General features: G+C 55.8%; 1 protein-coding gene across 1 annotated transcript; it reads right to left on the reverse strand.

Annotated features, from left to right (window-relative positions):
* Positions 1-279: 279 nt before the first annotated feature.
* Positions 280-14,309, reverse strand: HAAO (3-hydroxyanthranilate 3,4-dioxygenase). Its single transcript, XM_036435182.2, has 10 exons — positions 14,166-14,309; positions 11,123-11,201; positions 6,450-6,533; positions 6,048-6,154; positions 3,306-3,395; positions 2,961-3,004; positions 2,540-2,685; positions 1,029-1,097; positions 779-861; positions 280-676 (listed from the first exon to the last, which is right to left on the reverse strand). The coding sequence occupies exons 1-10, from the start codon at positions 14,246-14,248 to the stop codon at positions 598-600; spliced, it is 864 nt and encodes a 287-aa protein (XP_036291075.1). The 5' UTR covers positions 14,249-14,309; the 3' UTR covers positions 280-597.
* Positions 14,310-18,516: the final 4,207 nt, after the last annotated feature.

Consider the following 18,516-nt stretch of genomic DNA (forward strand, 5'->3'; position numbering starts at 1 on the left):
CAGCTGTTGAGCATAGCCTGTGTCGCTGCAGACCCACGGGCGCTCATCCGCCAGGAAGCCTTTTTTTAAATATATATTTTATTGATTTTTACAGAGAGGAAGGAAGAGGGATAGAGCGTTAGAAACATCGATGAGAGAGAAACATCGATCAGCCGCCTCCTGCACACCCCCTACTGGGGATGTGCCCGCAACCAAGGTACATGCCCTTTCCCGGAATCGAACCTGGGACCCTTCAGGCTGCAGGCTGACACTCTATCCACTGAGCCAAACCGATTTCGGCCACCAGGAAGCCTTTATTGAGGGCCTTCTGGGCGGCAGACAAGTACTGAGCTGAGGCCGTGAGGACAGAGAGACGGAGAGGCAGCCTGGACCCAGGGACAGACTGCCTGGCCGAGCTGTGTGGGGCAGGGGACTGACGGCTGCAGAGGAGAAGGGGAGAGTCTGGGAGGAGAGGAGGAGGATGGACGACAGTGATGTCCAGGGCCCGGCCCGGGGAGGGGGCGCTGAGGCCCTCAGCAGCAGTAGACGGAGAAGCAGTGGGGGCTGGGGAAGTGGGAGTTTCGGCCGGGGTGGCGCTGAGCACACTCTGCAGGACCGTCACCCCAGGGGCTTCTTGCGGGCGGGGTCTTGCATCACAGCCAAGGCCACAGAGCCTTGCCCTCGCTCCCAGGAGTACCTGCGGAGACACGGGTGGACAGGGGTGAGGCAAGGCTGGGTCCTGGGGATCCCAGGGGAGGAGGGAGGCCCACAGCCGGGGAAAGGCCTCCGGCGGACTCACTCGGTCCTGGCGGGCACCAGGAGGCTGTCGTCGGGGCTCAGGCTCAGGGGCTGCCCCCCCATGGTCACCACCGAGGAGCCCTCCTGGGGGAGAAGAGCAGGAGGGTCAAACGGAGGCTCCCCGGCCCCCACAGCTGTCCGAGGGGCCTGAGTCGGCTTTGGCAAGGGGGCCCTGAGAGCACCAGGCCCAGGGGCAGCCCAGTCCCCGAGGGCGGGAGGTGGTGCCACCCCCTCCGGCGGGCCCCACTTGCCAGCTGCCACAGCCACATGTCCACGTCCTGCCTCCAGTCTTTGCTCCTGCCTTGTCCGTGGACGATCACCTGGTGGGAAGGGACACAGATCTTTTTTGGTGCTTCCTGCCCCCTGAAACCTGGCCCCCAGACACCAGGCCTGTGTGGGCCAGGGGCGGGGCCTGCAGTGGTCGGCAAACTCATTAGTCAGCAGAGCGGCAAACCGCGGCTCTCGAGCCGCATGTGACTCACGAGCCGCAGTTTGCCGACCACTGCCCTCTGTGATGCAAAGGTACATGCCCTTTAACTCTCTATCTCTCTCCCTTCCTCTCTGGAGGCTGCAGGCCCCCCTGCTGCGCCTCCATCATGATGGGAGCTGCCCACCTGCCATTCCGGATCGTGCATGTCTGCCCTCCATACACACATGCACATCCGGTCCCTCCGTAGCCCGTCACAGCTATTGTTGCTGGCGCACGGGAATACCCGCAGGGGCACACACATGTGCACGGCACAGTGCAGACCCTGTAGCTCCCACACACACACAGTTCCCCAGAGGGCGCCCCCCTCCTTTACTCTGGAATGCCGGCCTACGGAGCAGGAGGGAGAGGGGAGGGCGTGAGCGAGAGGGAGGCGGGAGCTCTGTGCTCTCCATCAGCCTGGAAGCCTGCAGCTAGTGTGCTGGCCGTGCCCCTGCGGGCCCGGACGGGACTCGGTGGGCATGTGTTGGTATGAGCCGAAGCAGGTGGGAGCAGGGATGAGGAAGGCGGAAGGTGAGGCCATGGGCCAGCTCAGCGCTGAGTGACGCTGCTGTGATGGCGGCCGGGGCTTTGGGCTGTGCCTGCTCCCACAGCCCTGCTGCACTAAGGCAGGTCTGCATCCAGCGAGCACCTCTCGGGTGGCGGGGGTGGGTGAGTGCTTTAACTCAGACTGCAAGGATGTGCCAGTAGACATTGGAGCGCACAAGCGAGCACAAGCCTTCCGGCAGGTCTCCCGGCCTCCACACTCGCCCTCCTGATCCCGCCCACACGGGGTGCAGCCGTCTTTCTAGAGCAGCCCTCTGCCTCATCATCCCCCATCTTCAATGCGTGGGCGAAGCTCTGTTGTCTCCAGGATAATTCCGCCAGGACCCGGGCACTGCCTGCTGCTCTGACCATCTAGCTCACGCCTGTGGCCCCCACTCCCCCGGCCTGGCTTTGTTGGGTTCTCGGTGTACCTTTCCACCCGGCCCTCACCTCCAAATGTGCTTCTCCCTTCCAACTCCCAAGGCTGTGCCTGGCCAAAGGCTCAGGAATTCCTAGCAGGGGTGGAACCCCAGATCCCACAAACCTATCGCTGGATGAGGCCACACCCCACTCGGAAGGCAAAGAAAGGTTGCTTGGGACCACATAGCCTCCGCAGGCCTCTACTCAGAGCAAAACCATCATTTTTGGAGTCAGGGAAGAAGCAGGAAGGCCAATGCATAACCTCCAAAATGTGGTGTGTGTGTGTGTGTGTATGAGTGTGTGTGTTTCCCATTTCCCGGGCTGCCTTACCTGGGTCTCATAGGTGTCCCCAAACAGGCTGAGGGACGCGCCCCCCTGTAGCTCCTTGCGGTGGCCAGCCAGCCAGGCCTCCAAGGACATGGGCTCCATGACGGATCGTGTGCTCAGGGGGAACGGCGTGTCCATGAGCAGCTGGTCTGCACCCACACACAGCCCCGCAGTGATCAGTGTCCTCTGGCCCAGCCCTCCCAGCCCAGCAGACCCAGTTCCCAGGGGCCCCAGCTCTCAACTGCAGGAAAGGGCCCAAGGACCCAGCAGCCGTGTGGGGGGTACCATTTGGTGCCATCTTCCTGTACGTTGAGTGCTGGGCAGAGGACTCAAAAGGGGACTCCCTATCACCGTGGGCTGAACCCCATCCTGCTCTGGGAAAGTAGGGAGGGAGGGGAGAGGAGGGCAGTTCCTGTGGCCTCACCAGGGATGGGCTTTCCTGTCCTGTGTTGCTCAGAGCTGAAGAACCTGCAAGGACAGAGGGGAGGGAGGAGAGGGACCAGCTTTCCCCACTGAGAGGTCAGTGACACACACACACACACACACACACACACACACACACACACGTGGGGCCTCAAACGACTCATATCCACCACCCGCTCCCTCCCAGGCCCATGGGGCAGCCTCCTTTTCTCCCCGGAAGGGGTAACTTTCTCCCTAAATCTGACCGCCCCGGGCTGGCAGGTGCTCCGTGGAGCACTTCTCTGAGGGGCTGCTCCCCCAGCCAGAGCACGGGGCCTGGAGAATGAGGGGCGGGGAGGGGCCTCACTCCTGGATGATGGGGGCCAGCTGTGTGCCGAGGTCCTCGCAGTAGAACCACTTCTCAAACAGGACGTCCGTGGTGTTTCCGATGTAGTACCTGCCGGAGCAAAGGGTGGGCAGCCAGTGTCCCCTCTGGGCAGCCTCAGGGTCGCCTCCCCAGGGCCCAGCTCTGTGTGCTGACTTCTGGGCCTGCCTGGCTCCGCGTCATTCACCCTGTCAGTGCAACCCCGAGGCCGCAGCCGGCTCTCCCAGCAGCAGTGTGCACCCCCAAAGCGAGGGGGCTGTGACCCGCCCCATTCACACAGCTCTTCCTGGTTCCCCAAACTTGGGGAGCTACAAAGTGGACAGGACTCTGAGGCTCAGAGAAGCTGGCAGTTCCGCAGGGATCTCGCGGCCTGTAAGTGGCAGAAGCAGGACAGACCAGAGACAGATGTCGAAGCACAGAGAGCGTCAACGACGAGTGTCTTCATTTTCCCCAAAGCAGAAGCGAAGGCGGAGCCGGAACCCGGGGCCTGTGCTGGATGCTCCGTATGCCTGCTGGCGCTCCAGGTCAGAGCTCATGGGACAGTAAGGACCCAGCATGTGGAAGATGCCCCCCGGACGGAGATCCTTCTCCTTTTAGGGATGCCTTTGAGTGTTGGAGCAAAGGGCTGGGCCTCTTCCGGGAAGGAAGGTCCGTATGCATGTGCACACAGCCTCTACTGGGCTCCCTGAAGCCCACCAAGCCCCCAGCCCGGCCTGGGAGCTGGCGTGAGGAGCACCTGGCAGACAGGGCCGTGCGTGCCTCAGGGCCTGTGTGTACTGCACCTCTGGTGACTGGATGCCTAACCCCCAGGTTCAGCTCCCAGGGCCTGGTCAGCTCTGCCTGCTCTTCCCCCAAAGGGAAGTGGTCCTGCCTACAGACACACAGTGACACCCCTTCTTTTACCCCCGACCCGGCACCCCAAGTTCCATCCTGGGATGGAGCTGGCCACCCCAAAGCTTCGTCACTGGACCGTGATGTCATCCAGAAATTGCCCTCGGAGTGGAATTTTAATGCGGAGTCCCTGGCTTTTATGAAAGGTCAGAGCAGCCAGATGAAATCCGTTATTGAATTTGCTGTGAAAACGTTATTGAGGAAACCGTCCTCTCCATCGCTGAAGACTCCCCAGATCGAGCCCAAGGGGAAAATTTTTTTTCAGAGCCTCAGGCCAGGCATCTGCGTCTCCCGCGGACTGTTAATCTGCCGCAGATCAGCGTGTAGCCATTAGCGTGGTGCGTTTGACAAGGAATTTAAAAGTATAAGAAATACTCAGGAGATCTGGTATAAGAAGCAAAATTCCAACCTGTGCTCCCAATGAGACTGCGATGGTTGGAAGGTGCAGATACACAGAGAAGGAAAAGTCAAGATGGAAATTTAAGCACGTTGTTAGGTGTAATGGGTGGGATGACAATTTTTGTGTGTGTTCTCTTTATTATTGTTGTTTGTGTTTGTTTGTTTGTTTGTTTGTTTCGAGATCTCATTCACATACCGTAGCATTTACCCTGTCCTTGACAGGTCATCTTAATTTTGTTCATGATTTCGTGTCCTTTTTCTGATTCCAAGGATGAATGTGTAAGATTTGGGAAATTAGAAAAAAAAAAAAAGGGGGGGGGGGGGCATTTAAAAAAATGTCCACTATGGCCTAGCCGGTTTGGCTCATGGACTCAAGGGTTTTGGGGTCGATTCCGGTCAAAGGCACATTCCTCGGTTGCAGGCTCAGTCTCCGACCCCGGTGGGGCACTGGGGAAGGCCACAAATCGATGTGTCTCTCTCACACCGTCTTTCCCTCCCTCTCCCTTCCACTCTCACTAAAAAAATCAATGGGAAAAAAATGTCTTCAGGTGAGGATTAGCAAAAACAAAAACAAAAATGTGCATTGTAGCCAAAGGCAGATGTTAGTAACTTGCTGGGAATTTAAAATTTTCTTAGCTGAAACATACAAAACGTAGTTTAGCTTTTGTAAAAATCTGTTTCTTCTCCCTCACCCCCCAAAAAATCTGTGTCCCCTGAGCCGCAGGCCGCACCCTCCTTTTGGAGGATAATGACTGGGTGACTGTCGGAACCAAACTGGAACTCAGCTCTGGAAACAGTGCCGTCTCCGCACCGAGCTGGTCCCCTCTCCGGCAATGACTCCCATCCTATCCCGACTGTCCTGGCCCTGACTGTATTCATCATGCCAGCTCTGCCATCTTCCAGGAAACTCAGCTTCCCGGGCCCCGTCTCAGCACCTGTAACGTACAGCTGGCCATGGCACCCGCCCCAGAGGATCATGGTGAGAGCTAAATGAATAAATACACGTAAAGCGCTCAGGCGGGCGCCCAGCCAGTGGCAAGTGTTATACAAATGTCAGTGCTGGTTGTGGAGTGAGTCACAGAGGAGGGCGCTGGCGGCTAACTCTGGGGACAGAGGCTGGGGGAAGCAGCAGTATTCGGAGCTGCCCTGGGCGGGGTGGGCCTGACTTTGGCAACCACCCCACCCCAAATAGACGGCAGTATAGACAGCACAGGCTTCTGGTCTCAGAGGGTCACAGAGAACACCCTACCAGCTCCATCATCAAACCACCCACCACCTACCCTGATCTCTTCCCACCAAAGGGCAAATCCAGGGTCCCCACTGCCTCCTCATTCCTGCTCAATGGCCAGGAAGAGCTTTCGTCATCTATCCGATCCTTTCCTAGCTGCTTGCCTACCCCTCCCGCCCCATGTTCTGCCTCAGACCCCCATTTACCTGAGCCCATCCAGCTCGGTTTTCAGCCGCCTCCGCTCAATCACCAGCCCCACCGTGTTGGCAAACCTCTGTGGAGAGTGGGGGATCCCAGCGGGCAGGAGGAATATCTGCAGGGGTGTGTGGGGACGAGGTGTCAGTCAGGCTGCAATCCCCCCACCAGGACCTCACTGCCTGCAGCATCTGGGGCTCCCAGTGACCCACGGGGCCCGGCCCATCCCACAATGAACGGGCTGAGCTGGGATAGGGCAGCCCGGAGAGGAAGTGCCCGAGGATGGGGTCGGGGCAGGCCCAGCGGGCAGAAAGGCAGGAGGACAAGACCTTGGCCAAAGCCAGAATGAGTGGACCCCATAGGTTCCTGATCCGGCGACCCTTCACCTCCCAGCCCCCCGGAGCTCCCCTCACCTCTCCCTGCCGGATGACCACAGCCCGGTGTTTCCCTCGCTCCAGGACTTGGAGAACCATGTCGCCCTGCAGCTGGTAGAACACCTGCGGAACAGGACAGCACACAGGCTCAGACCCGACGCGTCACTTCCCCCAGCGTCTTCTCACTGGGAACCCTCAGAAAGCTCCTGAAGGCCTTAGAGTGTGTGAGCAGCTCTGTCCCTGCTGCCCGGAGGCCCCAGTCTCCCCTGACGCAGGCCACAGGCAGTGCTAGAGCCACAGGGACCACATCTTGACATGTGAGCGATGACCAAAATACCCAGGACGCAACAGCTGGGGTGTGGCTTGGGGCAAGAGGCTGGTTGAAATGCTCGCTGGAGAATTCAATGACCTTTCAGCCAGGTAAGAGGGATCACCTGGCTGGGTCCCAGGGGCTGTGCAAGCACTTTCCTGTCTGTGATCAGAAATCTCTACAACCTCCAAAGCTGTTATTAGCCCCATTGCACAGAAAAGGGAAGAGAAGACTGAGGCTCAGAGAGGAAAGCAACTTGTCCAAGAGTTACTCCTGGAGCCACAATTGGGAGCCGAGCCTGCATATACTAGTAGTTCTGCAGCCCGAGCTGGCTCCTCTGGCCACCATGATGCCCTGGCATGGGGCTGGGCTGTGCCTGTCCCGATCCCTCAGAAGCTGGCTGTGTAATTGGGGGACTCAATGATGCTGGAAGGGGGGTGGGTTGAAGGTTGTGGGGATGGGAGTACAGGGATGGAGCTAGGGGGCTCCTACTGCATATTCCCAATGCTAGCCCAAGTTCCTACTTAATGTGTTTACTGAGACCACCCCATGGAGCTGGGAGGAGGAGGCAGACACATTTTCTCTCTACCAGTCACACATTGGTGGGTGTTAAAGGCCCCTGTCAAATAGGTTATGGGTATTAATAATAAGGAGGAGGAGGAGGAGGAGGATGATGATGATGATGATGTAAGGAGTCAGAGGAGATAGAGGTCCTTGTCACAGCATCTACTAAGAGAAATCAGCCTTAGCTGGTTTGGCTCAGTGGTTAGAGTTGCAGCCCGAGGCCTGAAAGCTCATGGGTTTGATTCGGTTAAGGGCTCAGATCTCAGTTGCAGGCTTGAGCCCCAGTCCCGGGTTGGGTTGAGTGTGGAAGGCAACCAATCGATGTGTCTCTCTCACATTGATGTTTTTCTCTCTCTATCTCTTCTCCTTCCGTTTACTCTCTCTAAAATCAATGGGAAAAATATCCTCGGGTGAGGATTAACAAGAGAGAAAGAGAGAGAGACAGAGAGAGACAGAGAGAGAGAGACCAGACTGAACTCAGGGAAACTAGAGGAATTAGAGAAATGTGGCTTTGCAGTCTGCCACAAGGGACTAGCTGACACACCTCTCTGAAGGACATTTGGCAACGGGCAGGAAGAGCCTTCTCAGCTGACACTCCTGTAGGGTGGCCAGAGGGATTTCTTAGGATGTAGGACTTTCAAGATAAACCAGGACAGGGGTCACCTCTTGAGCAAGTAGTTGCATCTCTAGGCAGGTGGCAGCAGTTGTCAGTAATGCACCTTGTTCATGCTGGGCATACATGGCTGTGTCACAACACATGGCAGTGAAAAGCATGGATTCCATCGTCACCTGGCCCTCACTCAGCCAGGTCACCACGGGCCCTTGGTCAGCTCAGTTAGCCTTCCTGTGCCTCTGTTTCCTTGTCTATAAAATGGCAGTATCCACTCAGAATGCTGTTGCCTGGGACTCTGCACACAAACCACGGACTCAGCACTCACAGACCTCCGGCGATGGCGGGAACAGCAAAGCAAGTTAACAGTAGTAACAGGGGAAATGTCACTATTTTGTGTTAGAGTCAAAATGTGGACATTATGCAGCCATTAAGAACTATTTTTGAGCCCTGGCCAATGTGGCTCAGTTGGTTGGAGCGACCTTCCATACACCAAAAGGTGGCAGGTTCAATTCCCGGTCAGGGCACTTACCCAGGTTGTGGGTTAGATTCCCAGTCAGGGAGTGTGTGGGAGGCAATCAATTGATCTCTCTCTCTCTCTCTCTCTCTCTCTCTCTCTCCCTTCCTCTTTCTAAAACAAAAATCAGTAAACATTTTTTAAAAACACAAAAAACTATTTTTGAATAACTACTAGTAAGGTGGAAAATGGAAATGCTAAAGTTATCATGTTAAAGCAAGATTCAGAATTACACCCAGCAGGATCCTAATGATGTGACCAGACCTGTGTGAATGCAGGCGGTGCGGCCAGTGGTGGGATGCCCTGAGTGTTGGGATTATGAATAAGGCATACATTTCCCCCCAAATCTCACATGTTTTTTTTTGTTTTGTTTTGTTTTGTTTTTTACAATAAGCAATATTTACTTGTATATTAAAAACAACCCATGCAAGTTATTTAAGACAAATAAGAAAAAACTTCCCAAGGCCTCTTAGGGAGAAATTCTCCAACTCCCCCTCACCCTACCCGCCAGCTGGGAGGAAGCCCGTGTGTGTGTGTGTGTGTGTGTGGGGGTGTGTGTGTGTGTGTGTGTGTGTGTGTGGGATGTGTGTGTGTGTGTGTGTGTGTGTGTGTGTGTGTGTGTAAGGGGGTCCTTCCATGGTAGGGAGGAGGAAGGAGTGGCCATAGCCCTGAGGCCCTGCGAACATCAGGGGCAGCTGGAGTGGGTAGAGGTCTGGTCTGGGCCACGTGCAGACCAGTGCAGGCAGGTGAGAGGTATCAGCAGCCATCAAACCAAAACCCAGAAAGGAAGTGGAATTTTCCTCCGCCTTGTCTCGCTGCCCAGAAGCCGCCGTGTGATGAGGGACAGGCCTGGCCTGGGGCAGAGGTGCAGATCCAGAGCAGCAGAAAATCCCACGCAGCCCTGGGCGACGCAAAAGGAATTATGCTCCATTGGAAGTAAATGATATTCGGGGCCTGGTGCTGGCGGGAGGATTAACGGTCCCCTTGGGCAGAGACTGAATTGAGTCAGACCTCTGGTGCCTGGAAAGGCCTGGCGGGCAGAGCAGGCGGGGGAGCGGCCGAGGATGCAGAGAACAGATGCATCCTAAGCACCGCCTGTGCCGGGCTCTGTGCACACCCTCCACAGACACTGCCTCCGTCCACCAGGCAGGGGCAGCGTCCCCAGGAGCCGCAGGAAGCAGGCTCAGAGAGGGATGTGATGGGGCCTGTCCGAGAGCACATGGTTAGGGGGACTCGGAGTCCCACCCGGGCTGGCTCATTCCCAGCCCCTTGGCCCCTGGGCCGGAAGAGGAGGCCTGGGTTACGGGGAATATGTGCAGTGGGTGAGCCTGGGCCCCTGAGGGGCTGTTGCTGGGGCCTGAGCTCAGCGAGGAGGAGAGTTTGGCTCAGTGACTCCCCTTCTCTCACCAGGAAGGAGTCTGGACCCTAAATCCTAAGCCTAGAGTGGGGACACCTGCTCAGGCCAGTCCTCCCCATCGGTCAGTCTCCCAGCTAAGTTGAGTCTTGGCCTGGCCCCTAAGTGGACACCCATCCATCAGAGCAGCTCAGGGAGCTCCTGAGGCGGGGGGTGGTGCAGAGGTGATCGGGGACAACAAGGGAGGGAGACAGAGAGCTGGGCACTGACAGCAGGGTTAACAGAGTGGAAGCCTCTGGAAGCCAAGACTGGTGTGTGGCGGGGGGAGGAGCTGAAGCAGGCAGGAGAGACCTTGGACACTATGGCCATTCCCACCCAATCCCGTCTTCTCTCTGCCGTTTTGGGTTTTCCTGCTGTTTTTTTCGTACAGAAGAAAATGGTCTCCGGTGAGGTGGGTTGTGAGAAGCTGTGTCTGGAGGGAGGTGCAGGACCTGGAGGTGTGAGAGGTGAGGGGCTGGTCGGCTCTGCCTGCTGGATCCTCCCCCCACCGCCCCCCACACATTTGGTGCTCAGCAAATATTTGCCCAGTGAGTGATTCCCGTGTTCCCTCCGCCTAGAACTGTGGCAGAGCTGCCAGCAGGGGGAGGGTGAAGGCTGGAGACTAAGCTGGACTCTGGATCTTGAACCTCAGGGCCAGGCCCCCAAAAGGATAGGTAAGGGGGCCCCCTAGTGATCCTTGGCCAGCAGAGCTTCTGATAACTGGGGTCCCGTCTGGGTCCTTCCTTGAGAGGCCCCATCTTTTTCTCTTAATTTTTTTTTTACTGGTGTTTATTTACTTTGGGGAAGGTAGCACAGAAACAGTCCAAAATTCAAGGTACAAAAGGGTATTCAGGGAAAATTGCAACCCCCCCCCCCCTGCTTTTCTCCTACCAGCACTGATGTAGGTCCTAGATTAGGAGGGGCCTCCCAGCCAACCCTTCCCAGAGAGCTTGGCTCCTGGGGCCAGAGGGGAGCACCAGGTCCCCCTCAGCATTGGGGTCTCATTTTGGAGGCTAATCTTGCACATTCAGGCTCAGAGGGAGGAGATCAGGGCATCCCATCAGCCCCTGTGTCCAGGGGGTGACACCAACAGCTAGAGCCTCTCGTAGCCTCAGAGGGTGGGCTCTTTCTGAGATGGCGCTATCAGAGTCGCTGGGTGCCCACACCTCCCAGGCAGCTGTGTTGCAGTGATTTCGTTTGAGCCCCTTCACCCTCAGCCATCTGACCACCCGTCTCCTGTCCATGGCTCTGGTCCTGGCGTGGGGAATGTCCCCTTGCCCTGGGGCAGGGGCAGGGGAGGGGCAGCCTGCAGACCTACCTCCTCACCCTCCTCGATGTGGTAGTCCTTCCTGATGTTAGGGCCGCCGATGAACATGACTTTGAGCTGCTCCTTATGCCTGCAGTGGAGGAGAAGGGAAAGGTGCTGAACCAGCTCGTGGGAGAGGACAGGAGGGGCCTTGGGGGGCGGGGAGGGTAGGGGGACCTGGAGGGAGCCTGGCACACCTGGGAGAGGTAACAGGGCTGCTCTGCATCATTGTCTCTGTCAGTTTTTTTTTAAAATTATTATTATTTTATTGATTTCAGAGAAGAATGGAGAGGGAAATAGAAACATCAATAATGAGAGAGAATCATTGATTGGCTGCTCCCTGCAGCCCCCCCCCCCTCCCTTCACCAGGGATCGAGCCTGAAACCTGGGCACATGCCCTGGACAGGAATCAAGCCAGGGACCCTTCAGTCCACAGGCCAACACTCTTTCCACTGAGCCAAACCTGCTAGGAGTGTCCCTGTCAGTTTTTCTACTCTCATCCCAGGGTGCCCGTGTGTGTCTGAGAATCTGCGTGTGTCTGAGAATGTGTCTGTGGCTTGGTATATTAGCGTGTGGGGGCATGTCCCTCTGTGTGCGTCCTCCCCATCCTCTGACCCAGTAGGGGGAGTGGCGTGGTGGTGGATCTCTCTCTTCTTCAATCAGGATGCCTGGGCTGTGCTCAAGATCTCTAAACTTCTGGGCTAAAGCTGCGAGGCACCTGCTTTAGGACGTGGAGGGGAACTGGTACAGGGGCCCTGAGACGAGGTCCTGGAGCCACGGGAGTGATCTTGGGGAGCGATGGAGCGAAGACTGGATCAGGATGGGGCCAAGTCAGTGAGAACCCAGCCAAAGAGCTTGGTCTTGGCCTGAAGGGTGCAGGAGAGCCCAGGACTTTTTTTTTCTTTTCTTTTTTAGTCATCTCTTCTAGAAATATAATCTAGGACAGCAATTTTCAGTCTTTTTCATCTCATGGCACAAATAAATTAATTGCTAAAATTCTGTGGCACACCAAAAAAACATATATTTTTTGCTGATCGGACGGCTATTGATGTTTGTCTTTCTTTCTTTGATAATCTAAAGGAAAAGAGGTCAGTGCCCCTGACTACATAGTCAGGTGCTGCATGTTTTAACAATTCTTGCGTCGCACCGGCTGAAGATCGCTGATCTAGGTACATATGGAAAGTTCTTGAAGGAGCCCACTTGAGAACTATTCTAGCCCATCGGTCAGAATGCTGAGCTCAGCGAGGAAGCCAAGATCATGTCCTTCCTCTGCTTACAACCTTCCAGCAGCTTCGTCTGCCCCGCCTCCCACCACCCCAAATTCATATGCCGGAGTCCTGGGCCTCAGCTCCTCAGAAGGTGCCCCAAGTTGGAAACAGGTCATTGCAGGTGGAGTTGGTTAAGCCAGGATGAGGTCATCCTGGATCAGGGGGACACCTACTCCTCTCCGCCCGGAGTCCTTACAGAAAGGGAGATTTCGACACAGACACACGGGAGAGCACCACGTGAAGGTGAGGGTAGAGAGGGGGGATGCCGCGGAAGCCGAGTGCAAAGATCATCCCTCAACCGCCAGGAAGGAGCCAGAAGAGGCCCAGAGCAGAATCTCCTCACAGCCCTAGCCTGCCCTGTGGCCCCAGCTCTGCCTGGGCCCCCACCTCCTCTGGTTTCTATTGAGTGGGGCCTCCTCAGTTCCCGGAGGAAGGGACTCTGGCCCGTTGGGTTCCTGCTGGGTCTCTAGTGTCCGGGGCAGAGCCTGGCAGACAGCAGGGGCTCAGTGGACAGCTGCTGGGTGACGGAAGGCAGGGCCTGCGAGGTGTGATCACTGCTGTTGGGGCGGTGCTGGAGGGCTGCGGGGGAGAGGGGTGCCTGGAGGGGGGGTCAGCCCACACTCTCAGGCCGGAGGTGACAAAGCTGGGGGCATGAGAGGAGACACCATTAGGGGCAGGTGGGCCTGAGCCACCGTTAGGGGGGAAACTGGAGGAGAGAGAATGAGATGGAGTGGGGTAAGAGTGGGGCGATGAGGCTTTGTGTGGGGGGGTGCTGTTAGCCCTGGCAGCGCTGCGCAGTGACCACGAGTGTGCACTTTGGAGTCAAACTCTCCCATGGGCGTGAGCCAGGACTCAGTCCCACACCAGCTCCATGGCATTGGGAAAGTTCCCTATTAAACGCCCCCCCCCCCCCCCGCCCCTGGGGCTACTGTGACAATGAAAGGAGATGGTGTTAGAGCACTGGGCACAGTCTCTGGCCTGTCGCTGCGTCAGTGGTTGGAAGTGTCTGCTGTAAGGTGTTGGAGGTGTTCCGTGGACACCCCAAGGATGGGACCGTGAGCCCGGAGCTGGGAGCCCAAGGAGGGGAAGGGCTCCAGGGGAGGGCCTGAGAGGTCTGCTGGGGAAGGACGGCTGGACCCTGGACCGGGATCACCCCCTTGGGTGGCTAGGGAGGGACTGGGGGAGTGTGTGTGTGTGTGTGTGTGTGTGTGTGTGTGTATGTGTGTTTCTGTGTGTGTGCGTGGGCTCACGCCTGCCAGCAGAGGGGAACAGGGAAGAGCAGTAAATCACAATCCTCCCAGAGGGCTGATCCTCCCCCGTCTGCCTGTGGCTTCCTGATAGAGATGGGGTAAGACTGGGCTGTCCCCAGGCCTGGGTTCTGCTGCCACTCTGGGGCCCAACTTCTGGGAGGCCCTGGGGGTTGGAAAGCTGTCTCCGGGCCTGGAGGGGAAGGGCTGCCCCTGCCCTCTGCATCCCTCCTGGACTCAGCCCGCCATCCTCAGACGGGGAGGCCACAACCTCCGCCCCAGAGTCGCCAGAAAGAGGAACAGACTGAGGTGGTGGGACCCGGAACAGCCTGCCCCTCCTGCCCCTCCTGCCCCTCCTGCCCTGAAGACACCGTGAGGATGACAGCCAATTTCTATGCTCTGGGCGCAGAGCTGGAAGCTGGGGGTGAGGGTGAGGGAGAGGGTGCGGATGGAGGAGGAGGGGGTGAGGACAGAGGGTGTGGATGGAGGAGGAGGGGGTGAGGAGGAGGAAGGGAGGAAGAGAGGCTGCCTGGCACTCACAGGAGCTTGTTGCAGACCGGGGGCAGGAAGGAGGCTCGGTTCTCCTCCACCCAAGTCCGCACTCTCACCGGCCGCTCCATCATGCCTCCCTCCCGGGTGTCCTGCGGCTGCTGTCGTCGGAGGGGCGCGGTCCGCCCGGCCGCCTAGGGGCCGCCTGGTTAATCAGCACCCCGTGGGTCAAAGGGCGGGGCAACAACCCCCAGAGCACCCCGGTGGCCGTGGTGGGGACCCCCGCGGTGGCCCCTGTCCACCTCTGGTCCCAGATCCCTCGCACCTCCAGGTCCCAGGTCCCTGCCAGGCACGTCGGGGGTCACACCTGCGCGGGGACAGGCCAAGGCACAGAACCCCCCAGAGCCATCCTGGTCCCCTGTCCCCAGACTCTCCCCCTGCGCCCCAAAGGGATGCCGTGATGGATGGGGCGCAGGCGGCTGGCAAACCCCAGGTCTGAGTGCACGGGTGCAGGCACTGGGTGGAAGCCTACGTTTCTCATCTGACACACGGGAAAGTCCGTCTCCCAGGCCTCCCCAGGGTTACAGGGCGGCCAGCGCGGCCCCCTCCCTGCACCTCTTGGTCTGGTCACGAGGCCGGAGCCAGGCCAGAGTCCACGGGCTTCAGAGTGCCGCTGGCTGGCCGCCCTCCTCCTCCGGCCAGTGGGGGGGGGGGGGGGCCCTGGCACCCCAAGGCGACTCCCTGGGCCCTTGTTTGAGGGCATGGTGCCTGTTCTGAACTCCTTCCATGTCTTATAGGACCCACGGGGATTCACTGAGGGGTTTTCTGGGTGAAGACCCGGGCCCTGGGGACTGAGGCTTCAGGAACCTGGGTCCCGGGCTGGGGAGGGGGAATATCCTGTGCTAAGGTTGAGAGGTTCCCTAACTCAGTTCCCCTGGGGCCCAGGAGAGACCTGGCACCTGGTGTGAGGCCTGGGGGAGGCAGAGGGGGAAGGGAGGAAGGGGGGGGGAAGGGGAGGGAGAGAAGGATAGCTGACCCCTGCTTGCTGTTCCTCTTCTGGACTCTGAATTCTTAGGGAAATTGCTCACGTGTCAGAGGAGGGAGGGATGGGTGGGGGGAAGGGGAAAACTCAGGCTCTGTCACCAGAATCAGACTAGAGTTCAAAAATTCGAAACTCCTCCAACTCCACACCCTCCTGTCCCCTCTTGTCCCCTCCCTTCCATCTGGATTGACCAGATGCAGAGACTGTCCCCACGCAGATCAAAACCCAGACAAGGAAACAAGATTCTCACCTACCTCTGCTGGGCAGGACCCTCCTGTTTCCTCTCCATGCCTCCCCCACCCCCACCCCCACCCCGTTTCCCCTTTCTCTTTTTAGTCATTTATTTAGAACTTTTTTTAACTGAGCATTTCCTTCTAGAATACTGATTGGCACCCAAATAACGGAACCCATATTTACCTTTCTCATCGACAAGTCATCAGTGACAATGAAGTTGGTCCAAAGGTTGTGGGTTATTGTTAAGCTGATTAACATCAGTGACAGTGAGACAGCAAGGGTTGAGGATAATTGTTAGTAGATTGGACGTTTGTTACATGGATGGATGGGGGTGGGGTGGGTGGACAAAGGCATGAATGAATTCACATTACAAGGAAAAATGAATGATTTCTGTTACATAGTACAGAGGAAAGAATGACGGTTGTCCTGCATGTTCATCTGCCGGGTCAAATAATGTGAATCGTTGATGCTGCCAGTGAATGTTTGGGGTCTGAATTACCGAGGTGAATCCTAAACACAGGAGCCCCTGTCAAACTGCCCTCTGGTTAGTGCTGAGTAAATGCATTACCAGGTCTGTTCAATTGGTAAGCCTTCCAACTTGGGTGTTGGGCACCATTTGACTGTATTCTAGAAATATTCTTCAAGTCCAGTTCACTGTTTGTTTTAAATTGAGTTGATGTACTCTACAGTTCAGCTCATCTATTGAGTGTTCTTTCTTTCTTTCTTTCTTTCTTTCTTTCTTTCTTTCTTTCTTTCTTTCCTTTCTTTCTTTCCTTCCTTCCTTCCTTCCTTCCTTCCTTCCTTCCTTCCTTCCTTCCTTCCTTCCTTCCTTCTTTCTTTTTTAAGAGAAAGAGTGGAAGGGAGGAAGGGAGGGAGGGAGAGAAACATGGATCAGTTGCCTCCCTTATGGGCTCCAACTGGTGTTCGAACCCTCAACCTAGGTATGACTGGAAATCGAACCCGCAACCTTTTGGTGTCCTGGATGACACTCCAATCAACTGAACCACTCGGCCAGGGCCAAGGAAACTGTTCTAAACTGTAAACGCTTATCAGTGAAGTATTAGCTGCTGTAACAGGAAACTATATTTCAATGCAAACTCAGTGATTTAGCACACGGAAGTTCACTTCTCATTTGACAGACGATGACATAGGATCTTGTCTCCTTCATCTTGTAACTCCCACCATCACCCTGGGCGCTGAAACCCAGCTGGCAGAAAGAGGAAGAGAGAGAGTGGAGGCACTTAAAGGATGCCAGACCAGACCAGAAGTGATGTGCCCACTTCCGTTCACTTTCCACTGGCTGAATAAAGCTCAGTCAATGGTCTCACCTAACCTCAAGGGAGTCTGGGGAAGGTTCTGGCTTATCTCTCTTTGATCATATTGGTTTCGCTCAAATGTTTAATGATCCTTGCGCAAGCTCATCTTTATGGTCGACATTCTTTGCACAGTCCACTGAGGGGGACGAGGCAAGAGTTGCACTCCTGTTATTTTCACAGTTGGGGGAAGGCAAGACCTGCCACCGAGCAGGGTATCTCAGCAACTGGTCTTCTGGGCTTGGTCACTGCCAGTTTCTCCTGGGCGATCCTTGCCACCTCAGGACTGCCTCGTCTGTCTGCTCCCACATTCCTCCACAGCTGCCTGGGTTATGATGGGGTGCTACCTGCTCCTGCCTCACGGTCCCAAAAATGACCCTGGCAGTCGTCCCTGGATCTCTTCCCACATCTTTCCTCCCTTTGGGTCTGAAGCATCCTAAGTGCTGCTCCCAGAACCTTTGAAAGACTCTCTTCTTGGCTCCTCTACGCACTGGGGACTGAGATTTCCTTCTTCTGTCTAATGTTGCCTTCTTTTACCCACTCCTTGCAGGCTCAGTTCCAGGCCTGTTGAGACCTCCTCTTCTTGTGTTTCAGTGCATGTATTTATTTATTTTATACTTACATCTTGCATTTATTGGATTTGGTTCAAAAACAAAACAAAACAAAAAAACAACGGTCAGACTGTTCCCCAAAGTGGCTGCACCATTTTATCTCCCCATCAGCAGTGTGTGAAGATCCTGGTTTCCCCACACCCTCACTCTGGTTTGCCATTGTCTGACTTCTTGGCCCCAGCGCTCCCATACTCACTTCTCTGGGAACTCAACAAGGCACTCTTGGCATTCGGACCTGTAGCTACTACCGCTACTTTCCTTAGCCAGTTCCCTCTTCACGTGATCACGGAGGAGCATTTTCTCCCTGGGATCAGAGTGTGGTGTGAGGAATCTATCTTGCAGGAAGCCACCCATTGTGTTCACTAACAGAGAAGTGTGGACAGAGATCCCGGAAGGCTGGTGACCTTTAAAGCTCTGGCAAAGATCAGAGCTATGCACCCACTGTTTGGACAATGGTAGCTGAAGCAACTTCCCCCCAGACAGTCATGTCAATCCTTATTGATGCGATAGTCTGCGTGTTACTGGAAATTGCCTGCCTAAGGGGGCTATAGGTGGATCCCAAACCAGAATAAAAGGGATGGCAAGGCCAGAGCAAAGCGGAGTTCTCCCTTGGGCTTCCGCTTGGTCCCCAATTACCAAATGAGTATGTCTTGTCTTGTCTCTTTTATTTGCATGCAGCCTCGAACCCTGAACCTGAACCCTGAACCACGCGGAACGTGGGTAACTCACACTAACTAACTACAACAGCAGCAGCGGCAACACCCTCTCTGCTTAACACTTACTGAGTGATTACTATGTGGCAGACCCTGTGCTAACGCCATAGGTTCTCTCGTTGAATCCCACTAACAGATTAGAAAGCTGACAATGAAGTTTAGGGCTGAGCTTGGCATATCTTGTAGTCCAGGTGTCATGGTGGAATTTATACCTGCTACCTACAGATGAAGAAGCTGAGAAATATCAGCCAACCCTACAGTTTAATAAAAAATATATAATAAAATACCAAAAAAAATGATGAGAGAAACTGAAAAAGCACACACCAACAAAACAGTGGACTAAAGATTGGAACAAATATTTCACAAAGATATACAAATAGTCGATGCTCAACACTATTAGTCATCAGGAAGATGTTAATTAAGTCTACAATAAGATACTACTATGCACTCAGTAGAATGGCTAAAATAAAAAAGATTGATAACAGCAAG

This window comes from Pipistrellus kuhlii, unplaced genomic scaffold (genome assembly GCF_014108245.1).
Source record: "Pipistrellus kuhlii isolate mPipKuh1 unplaced genomic scaffold, mPipKuh1.p scaffold_m20_p_13, whole genome shotgun sequence".
Lineage (NCBI taxonomy): Eukaryota > Metazoa > Chordata > Mammalia > Chiroptera > Vespertilionidae > Pipistrellus > Pipistrellus kuhlii.

Bases quoted from the DNA above. Each gene is read 5' to 3' on its own strand.
- HAAO (XM_036435182.2), bottom strand. From the start codon at position 14,248: ATGATGGAGCGGCCGGTGAGAGTGCGGACTTGGGTGGAGGAGAACCGA. The intron at 11,202-14,165 runs GTGAGTGCCAGG...CCTCCACTGCAG, and splicing joins CCGGTCTGCAACAAGCTCCT to GCATAAGGAGCAGCTCAAAG. The intron at 677-778 runs GTGAGTCCGCCG...GTGTCTCCGCAG, and splicing joins CTGGTGCCCGCCAGGACCGA to GTACTCCTGGGAGCGAGGGC.